The sequence below is a fragment of the Giraffa tippelskirchi genome, chromosome 8 (assembly GCF_054371585.1).
Source record: "Giraffa tippelskirchi isolate mGirTip1 chromosome 8, T2T-mGirTip1v1.2.pri, whole genome shotgun sequence".
Classification (NCBI taxonomy): Eukaryota; Metazoa; Chordata; class Mammalia; order Artiodactyla; family Giraffidae; genus Giraffa; species Giraffa tippelskirchi.
This window is the reverse complement of record NC_137282.1, coordinates 123,981-133,870: the sequence shown is the minus strand read 5'-3', so window position 1 is coordinate 133,870 and position 9,890 is coordinate 123,981. Positions and strand designations below refer to the sequence as shown.

Below are 9,890 nucleotides of genomic sequence, written 5' to 3'. Positions count from 1 at the left end.
TTTGACAGTTTGTGTTTACAGTCATTTCATTTCATATGGTTTCCAGTTGATTGTTCTGTAACTATTTTGGAGAAGTCATAAGATATTCATCTCTATTTCAGTTTGAATTTCTTATCTGCAGCAGAACTCCACATATCTGCTCCACGGCCCCCTGGAGCCTGCTCCCTCTGAGATCCAGGAAACAGGAGGACCTACCAAACCGAGCCCATCCCTCATCAATGAGGTCAGGCTTCACGCTGTCTCTTCAGACTGCGTTCTTTCACTGAGTAATATGCACGTGAGATTTAACCATGCCTTTTGAGGGTTGGTGGTACAGGTCTTTCTACTGCTGAGTAATACTCCATCGCATGTGTATGGGAGGAACAACAATTTTCATTCTGCCCTTCCACAATAAAAGACAAATCACCAGGAGAAAAAACAGAAGCATACCTCCTCTCTGCTTCCCTGGTGGCTTAGTGGTAAAGAATCCACCTGCAAAACAGGAGAGACGGGTTTGATCCCTGGGTTGTGAAGATCCCCTGGAGAAGGAGTTGGCAACCCACTCCAGTATTCTTGCCTGGGGAATCCCATAGACAGAGGAGCCTGCGGGGCTACAGTCCATGGGATCCCAGAGTTGAACATGACTTAGTGACTAAAACAACAAATGCCTACTGTATACAGGGGAGCTACCAAAGAAAAGTGAGTCACTCCCTGAAATGTCCTAAGCCATCACCTTAAATACCATCTTCAGCTGAAGACAGAAGTAAGACCTTGGGGAATGGGAGAAGCTGGTTATGGAAGGTTATCATGCAAGACACAGTAAAGAAGGATGATTGTTGGTAGATTTAAGGTGGGACCTTTCCATTGATAAGTTACTTGAGTTAATTATCCTTCTATTTCTGGTGCAAACAGGGGCAACCCTTAAATGCAGAGATTTCTCTGTTGTAAATGTCCTTCACAAAAGGCAATTGCTACTTAGTTGACTGAGAGTCCTCTTTTTTTTCCCCCTTGAATTCGATGTGAATAATCCTCACACCAGAGAGGCTTATTTTGGGGTGGCCAGCTCTACTTGCCTTCAAGTTTTTAACTATTATGAATAGTGCTGCTGTGCAGAAGTTCATCTTTGTTTGCATTTGGGTATGGATTTTTCAAAGCAGTTTCTTAAATACTGGAGATAGCGATTGTTGGATCCCAAGGTGAGGTTTGTTTAGCTTCGGAGAAAACTGCCCAACTGTTTTACAAAGTGGCTGTGCATGCGTCCCATCAGCAGTGAGGGGACTTTCCTTTTGTTCCTCAGCCTCCAGTAATTGGTATTGTCATATATTTAGAATTTAGCAGTCCTAATAATATGTGATGTGATATCTCATGATTTTAATTTGTAATTCCCTAATGGTGTATGATGTTGAACATGTTTTTGTTTTTGACTATCTGTATATCTTTTTTTGGCTGGCTGTCTGTTCAGATCCTTACTCATTTTTTATGGGGTTGTTCAAGAGGTCTTTGTCTATTTTGAGTCCAAATCCTTCATCACATGTGAGTTTTGCAAATACTTGTCTCCCAGATTGTGTCTTGTCTTTTGATTTTCTGAATAAGATCTTTAAGAATCAGTTCAGTTCAGTTACTCAGTCATGTCAGACTCTTTGCGACCCCATGGACTGCAGCACACCAGGCCTTCCTGTCCATCACCAACTCCCGGAGTTTACTCAAACTCATGTCCATTGAGTCAGTGATGCCATCCAACCATCTCATCCTCTGTCATCCCCTTCTCCTCCTGCCTCCAATCTTTCCTAGCATCAGGGCCTTTTCAAAGGAGTCACCTCTTTGCATCAGGTGGCCAAAGTGTTGGAGTTTCAGCTTCAGCATCAGTCCTTCCAATAAATATTCAGGAGTGATTTCCTTTCAGATGGACTGGTTCGATCGCCTTGAAGGCCACAGGACTCTCAAGAGTCTTCTTCAACACCACAGTTCAAAAGCATCAAATCTTCGGCCCTCAGCTTTCTTTATAGTCCAACTCTCACATCCATACATGACTACTGGAAAAACCATAGCCTTGACTAGATGGACCTTTGTTGGTGAAGTAACGTCTCTGCTTTTTAATATGCTGTCTAGGTTGGTCATAACTTTTCTTCTAAGGAGAAAGTGTCTTAATTTCATGGCTGCAGTAGTTGTGCATGGGCTTAGTTGCTCCATGGCAGGCGGGATCTTCCCAGATCAGGGATTGAACCCATGTCTCCTGCGTTGGTAGGTGGATTTTAACCACTGCACCACCACGGAAGTCATTCCACTCCCTCCTTCCTGCCAAACTCCTACTTAAAAAAAGACTAAAAGCAACCTGTTTAGTAAGTTTTCAGGAGTCTGAGCTCTGAGGTCAGAGTCTGTGGTGTCATTCTCCCAAAGGCTTCAGATACCAGTTGTGCTCATGAATCTGGCAACCAGGGTGGGTCTGGCGGCTGAAGACAGGCTTGGCCTCTGGAGCTCTGCCTTCACCGACTCACGCAGGGTCCCTGAGCCCTGGTAGCCAAGCAGAGCGGCACGCAGGCGGGGCTGGTACAGCTATGGGACCGCTGCATTCAGAGTGGAGCCTGCGGCGGAGGCAGCTGGCTGTCCTGTCCCCGTGACTGCTGCTGTCCTGTGTGTCCGTGCAGGGCAGTCACGGTGTCAGGTGAGGCCTGGCCGCTGTCGTGGGGACAGGATGGGACCTCAGACAGCTCACATCCCCACCCCACCCCAACCCCGCTTCAGGTCGTGGCTTGTGGCTGCTGTCAGCTCCCTGGGCTGGGAGGCTGTGTAACGCACCAGCCCCATTGCTCATGGTCAGCTGAGATCCCAAGCTCTGGGGTAGCACACCATCCCTGCCACCATGCAGGTCGTCCCACTTCTGTGAGGGAGGGCCTGTGTGGGGCTGTGGGTGATGGGGTTTTGGGGGTGTTGTGGGCTGGTCCAGGAGTCAGCTTTTTGAGGGGAAGAGAGGGGAGCAGAGGGGAGGGAGAAGCTTTGAATTGCTCAGGCCTGCAGGGGATTCCAGGCCCAGCTCCGGTGGGAGGTGCAGGTGAGAAGCCCCTGCAAGTTGCTCGGTCCCCACCGTATTTCAGTTGAAGCCTCTCTGCCTGCACCACCCCTAACTCTCCCTCCCGCGGCCCCTGCCTAAAGCCACAGAAGATGGGGAGTCTATACGACTTCCCTTCCTGTAGGGAAACCAAGCCACAGACAAAAGTGTTCCTTTAAGAAAGCATGAAAGAAACGAGAAAATACTAGTGCGGGTTATTACCGACACAGTTCATGTAGACGCTTCAGAAGCCTGGCACAGGGAGGGAACTGAGGGCCGTTGCCCCCAGTCCTGGAGTTTGCACCCTCCGCCCCCCGTCCCACGGCCCACTCTCCCCTTGGTGTCTTCTGGTGACCGGCCGAACTTCAGCCTCCTGAACCCATCCTGGAAGGATCAGGCCGGGGCAGAGGTCATTCACAGAGGGGAGGATGTGGTCGACTCTTTAGCACGCCATTGCCTCCACTCTGTGTTGGAGCTCAGTTCTGGGTCAAAGCAAGCGTGGCTTCCTGATGCGGTCACCACCTTCACTCACTGGGGGGTCTTTGTGCCCATCTTGTCCCCTCGTGCAGCCTGGTCACCCCTGGGACCCGTGTGTGCGTATCTGCTCTGCTCACAGCACACCCTGGGGTCCATCCGACTTCACTCATAAAAGGGACGTGTAAGGATGAACTATTCCATAGTTAAGAATTTCAAGGTCGTGACAGTATTGACCAGAGCACGTGGACACAGGTACGAAGGCTGTGCGTAGAGAAGCTCCTGTGTGGGCTTCGAGGACCCTCCGTGTCGGTGTGGGATGCGGGCCGGACAGGGACTTCCTGCACACGCGGCTCCAGGCTCTGTTCTCGGCAGGCGGACGACTGTCGGCACTGCCTGTCCGTGGAGGGGCTCTGGGGCTGCCCCGCTCAGCAGGAACGGCAGTGGTGGGAACGGAGGGCGCCCTCCCTTAGCACCCCTGACCTCACACCCACTCCTCAGGGCAGCCAAGTGCCTAAACGGCCCCTTCCTCGTCTAGCTCTGAAGACCTGAAAGGTGTAGGGGCTGAAGGACATGCAGAAAACAAAATTCTGTAAAGCAATTATCCTTCAATTAAAAAATAAGAAAAGGTTAAAGAAAAAACCACAAAGAACAGCAAAGGTGGGGCTTGCCTTCTCAGCCAGCCTCTGCCAGATTCTCCCTGTGCTCATGCATCAGACCAAAATGCTGCTGCCTCCACCGTGTGTCACAGATGAGAACAGAGACACAGAGAGGCTGAGCATCTTGCCCCAGGTCGCACAGCTGTTGAGGGCAGGGCTGAGAACTGGACCCCTGTGGTCTAATCTGGAGTCCAGATGCTGTGATGACCCTGAGGGAGCGGCAAAGACCAGATGGCCCAGACTGAGTGAGGCACACACACACGCACACACATACGTGCACGAGGCCTTCACCTTTGAGGCCACAGAGGTCAGAGGAAACCAGAGGGCAAACCCTAGATTTGCCTGTCTGTCTCAAACCCTAGATTCCTCTCCCTGGACCCAGGAACCGACTGTCCCATGACCTAACTGAGTTGGCTCCAGAATTATGCCTTCCCAGGGGTTCAGCTACCACTGGATCCCACCGCTCTCAGTAATAAGTGGGGAATAAGTACATAGTCTGGGCTTCAGATTTGTTTGGAGACAAAATTTATTAGGAGTACAAAAAACCACGAAGGCAATTGGCATGAACATCTCCGGAACACTTAAGAAACCCTCTGCTGTTTATCTATCTCCTCTCCTGTCATGAAAGTGGAAGGTCTATTTAATCAATTAATTCTGTGCTTATCACACTCTTTCTTTAAAATGTTTATTTATGTATTTATTTATTCGGCTGCTCTGTGTCTTAGTTGCAGCATGTGGGAGCTAGTTCCCCAATCAGGTATTGAACATGGGTCTCTGCATTGGAGTCTTGGCCACTAGACCACCTGGGAAGTCTCTCCTCATACTCTTGGGGACAGTAACGGGTCATAGACCTCCTCTGAGGCCCCCTTAGAGCTAAGGCATGGGGTCTCTGCAGTAATCCTAAGATGTGGTTTGTTGGTCATGACTCACTCACACTCCCTGCACACATAGGGCTTCTCCCCTGTGTGTGTCCTCTGGTGTGTGATGAGATGGGACTTCCGACTGAAGCTTCGCCCACACTCCCCGCAAACATAGGGCTTCTCCCCTGTGTGTGTCCTCTGGTGTGAGATGAGATTTGACTTCCGACTGAAGCTTCGCCCACACTCACCGAAAACATAGGGCTTCTCCCTTATGTGTGTCCTCTGGTTTGTGATGAGACTTGACCTATCCTTGGAGACTTGCCCACACTCTCTGTACTTGTCTCTCATAATCCCTGAGACCCCTGCCCCCATGAATGATTTGCCTGTGTCCTCTGGATTCAGTTTCTGGCTTGTGCTGGGCTCTTCTGCCATTCTCTCATGCACCCCAGAACCCCCCATTTGCACTCTGGATGAGTAGGAAGAGGCCCTTGAAATCCTCTTCAGCCTTACGCTTTCCAGCAAAGGTTGGGGCCTTTCCTTAGCCTCGTGACCCTCAGGTTTGTCACTCGGGCTGTGTGGATTGGAATATCACTGCTGCTGATTTTGATTGCCTGGGCAGGGATCCTCTGCTTGGAGGTGGTCTCTTTTAGATGGTCTCAGGAGGGTTTGAGAGGGGTGATTGCGTTGGACATGTTGGCTGAGGAATTTCTGACTAGAGAAGGCCAGAGAGCAGGAGGCACATGGGTGGATCTTGGGCTTCAGTTCTGCTGAAAGAGAAAGCTTTGGTCAGGTAGCTGGTTTGCCATGGGAAGGCCTGCCCACTAATCATCTAAGTGTTGACAGCACACAATTTGTCTCCCATCAAGTGTGTCTTTACGGTCCACTTTTCCATTCCATTCTTATTCACTACATCTACAGAAATCCAGGAAGCCTGTGTCAAGGGCCTTTTCTACATATCACCCAGACTAGGGACCTTCCAGCAGCATCAGAGGCAGCGTCTCTCCTGATACAGGTGGATCTGCAGGGACCTTTCCCTGCGTGTAAGTATCTGAAAAGTCATGTCACCGTGGTCACAGGTATTTTACCCTACTGAGAGATAAGACTCTTGATGACTTAGGTGGAATCTTCCTGAGCAGCTCCCTGTGAGGGGAAAGGGTCTATTAAGTTAGGGGCGCCTGGCCTGGAACTCTCTGCATATGGGAGGCAGCACAGGGGGTAGTTAGAGCAGGTTTGAGTAAAGCTGACTTTGTGGCTCCTGGTTCAAAGAGCAGCCTTTGTGCCGATCTCTGCAGGAAGTGGGTTTCAGACTGGATGAAACCGAGTGGCCCAGGTCCCACTGACTACAGGTCTCTGGCTCCTGCTGCCCCAACTGGTTCACAAATTGCTCCTCTCTCAGTTTTCCATAAATCAGAAAATAAAGGCATGTCCTTTCTCAAGCCTCACCAGTATTCATACCTCATTTATTTCATTCAGTCTTAGCTCATTTAACATGCACTAGGAAGTCCTGTTTAAGAACACATCTCCAGCCAGACTCCACACAACCTCACTCCCGTGCATCTTCAGCCAGCCCACTCTCCCCTCATGTCTGGCAATGAACTGACCTCTGAGGGGACTCCCCGCTGCTGTCTCTTCCCCAAAATGAACCAAAGCATCGTCACAGAACAGGGAATATGCCGCTTGCAGCTGAAAGCCTCATGGTTGTTCTCTGTCACCCAGGAAGACCCCTGGGGCCTGCACGTGGACACGGGCCCTGAGGCTTCCGGTCCAGCCTCCTTCCTCGCCCTCTGTGCTTCCTCCTGCGACCACTGGCATGGCCTCTCGTCCCGGCCCTGGGGCTGTGGCACTGGCTGCTCCCCTGCCTGGAATCCTTTCCCAGGGGTGTTATCTCTGCAGAGACCCTGCCCCACCATCCTGCGCCACATCCCACCCTCTGCTCAGGCTGATCTGAGGCACTTTTCCTGCGCTGTTTTCCTCAGAGCACCAGCCCCTGTCTGGTATGAAGCCCGTGCTGCCCCAGGGCAGTGGTTCTGTCTGTTTCGGTGGGTGGAGCCCTGTCTGGCGCAGAGTATGAGCTCACATGACAACAAACTGAAACAGTGGCTGAATGCAAATCACTGTACACGTGTCGCTTAGAAATGGGAGGAAATGAGGGAGAAACAGGGAGAGGTGAGAGGGCGGGTCGGTGCTGGGAAACTTGCTGTTTGCCTCTGAGCCTTTCAGCAGAAGGTGATGTGGCATAGTTTTTGCACAAAATTTTGAAAATTTGAAGTAACATTTTTAATATAAAAATCTTTCCTAACAGTCATATGAAATGAATCAAATTCTGAGGCATTTTAATGACGACTTGACTGACTTTAGACTGGACTGTACTCTGCTTCGGAATCGGACCAGGGAGGCTCCCCAGGATGGGCTGGGGCGCTGGAAGAGTGGTGGCGCTCACCTCTCCCGGCCGCGAGCTCTCTCTTCCCCCTGCTGTCCCGCTTGATGCCCAGGTCCTGGCCATACTCGTCCCTGTACCAGACCAGCAGCTCCCAGCCCAGCCTGACCACCTGGCAGGTTCGGTAGAAGATCTGCCCGTGATACTGGAAGGGCACCAGGTTCTGCTCCTAGTCGTCCCGGGCACAGTTCACATACCTGGGGTCGAGTCCAGGAGAGGGAAAGAAACCTCAGGTGATGAGTGCCCTCCAGGGTCGGACCATGCCCAGCTCCTTGCCTTCAGGCTCTGAGGCTGCCGTGGTTCCCACCACCCCTCATGGGGACCTTCTGTTCACACCTTCGACCAGGCCGTGTGAACTGTTATTTCCAGATCCTGTTTCCAGTCCTCTTCCTGGCTCGAATGTTTTTCTCTCCTTACTTAATTAGTCATTTTCCAGAGCCCAGTTCTAGACTCATCTCCACTTGGACTGTCCACGAGGCTGGTGACCTCCAGCTCCCCTAAACTCTAAATTAAGTTCTCTTTCATTCCACAGGACTTGGTGCTTCTAGGCTAACACACTGCCCTCAGCGCTCACCCCAGCCTGCCTTCTCTCCCGAGGCGTTTCTTCAATCTCCCCACGTGTATCCAGGGTCCTACTCACTTGCCCACCCCATCCCATGGAAACTTGCAGCGTGCTCTGAGATAGCTTGAGACCCAGAACAGTAATAGTTTATTCACTTTCTGCCTGCCCTGATGAAAGGAGAGGCCCTCAGAGAATGGCCATGCTCACAGCCATCCTGCCCCCTATTCCTTCCCACACCTCAGGGCTCACTTCTCACTGGAAGCAAGCCTGGGGAAGTTGTTGCCCACATGGACTCAAGGTCTCCTGTGTTAGGTTATCCTGGCGCTGTGCAGCTACTCAAAGATAGAAAAATCAAGGTTACTGTTCCTAAAATCAATTGGCTAATGTCTGTCTGCAGTATGTTCTCCAAAAGGACATGGTTTGTGTGATCTACTTCAGTAATGAAGTTCGCTGACTAAACTGAAACATTAAGTGCTTGGTAAGTGTCAATTAAGTGAGTTAAAGTGTCCCTGGTGAATCTAGATTCCTCAAGTTGTTTTCAAGTCCCCCAGTTTTGTTCAGCATATAGACTTGTATTTTGAGGGCACATGCTATATTTTTATTTCGTTCTTTCTAATGTCTTTTGAAATGAAAAAGCATGATATGGAGGGAAAAGAGGAAATAAGATGTGAAAGCTATTGAGGGAGACAGGTTGAGAAGGAAAGGGGTGTGGGCTTGAGGGAAGAGCAACGTCTACAAACTGCAGACTCACTGCACTCACCTCATCCAGTTGGCCAAAGACGTGTCCTTTCTATCCACATACTCATAGCAGTTTCTCCCTTTGGTGATCTGAGTGTCAGAAAAAGAGTTACAATCTTTCTTCTCTCTTTTATTTATTTATTTATTTTTTGGTAGGAGGCAATAGAAGAACTATTTCTCTATGCTGTCATTGGTGCTCTTCAGCCTGCATGGATTCAGCTGCTTTCATCAAGAGCCTCTTTAGTTCTTCTTCCCTTTCTGCCATAAGGGTGGTGTCATTTGTATATCTGAGGTTATTGATATTTCTGCCAGCAATCTTGATTCCACCCTGTGCTTCATCCAGCCCAGTGTTTCTCAGGATGTACTCTGCATGTAAGTTAAATAAGCAGGGTGGCAATATACAGTCTTGACATACTTCTTTCCCAATTGAGAATCAGTCCAGTGATCCATGTCCGGTTCTAACTGTTGCTTCTTGACCGGGATAAAGTTTTGCAGGAGGCAGATAAGGTGGTCTCATATTCCCATCTGCTTAAGAATTTTCCACAGTTTGTTGTGATTCACACAGTCAAAGGCTTTATCATAGTCAATGAAGCAGAAATAGGTGGTTTTTTTTCCTGGAATTCTCTTGCTTTTTTGTGATCCAGCAGATGTTGGCAATTTGATCTCTGGCACCTCTGGCTTTTCTAAATCCACCTTGAACATCTGGGAGTTCTTGGTTCATGGACTGTTGAAGCCTGGCTTGGAGAATTTTGAGCATTACTTTGCTAGCATGTGAAATCAGTGCAGCTGTGTGGTAGTTTGAACATTCTTTGGCATTGCCCTTTTCTGGGATTGGAATGAAAACTGACCTTTTCCAGTCCTATGGCCACTGCTGAGTTTTCCAAATTTCCTGGCATATTGAGTGCAGCACTTTAACAGCATCATCTTTCAGGATTTCAAATAGCTCAGCTGGAATTCCATCTCCTTCACTAGCTTTGTTCATAGCGATGCTTCCTAAGGCCCAGTTGACTTCACACTCTAGGATGTCTGGCTCTAGGTGAGTGATCAAATCATCATGGTTATCTGGGTCATTAAGATCTTTCTTGTATAGTTCTGTGTATTCTTGCTGCCTCTTCTTAATATCCTCTGCTTCCGT

At 49.6% G+C, this 9,890-nt stretch overlaps 1 protein-coding gene across 1 annotated transcript in view; it reads right to left on the bottom strand.

Annotated features, from left to right (window-relative positions):
- Positions 1-5,084: 5,084 nt before the first annotated feature.
- LOC145517094 (histone-lysine N-methyltransferase PRDM9-like) overlaps positions 5,085-9,890 on the bottom strand; it is a 46,082-nt gene continuing 41,276 nt past the window's right edge. The window contains 3 exon segments of the mRNA XM_081519351.1: positions 5,085-5,782; positions 7,459-7,652; positions 8,778-8,845. Of these exon segments, the coding sequence (XP_081375477.1) occupies positions 5,085-5,782; positions 7,459-7,652; positions 8,778-8,845 (960 nt within the window).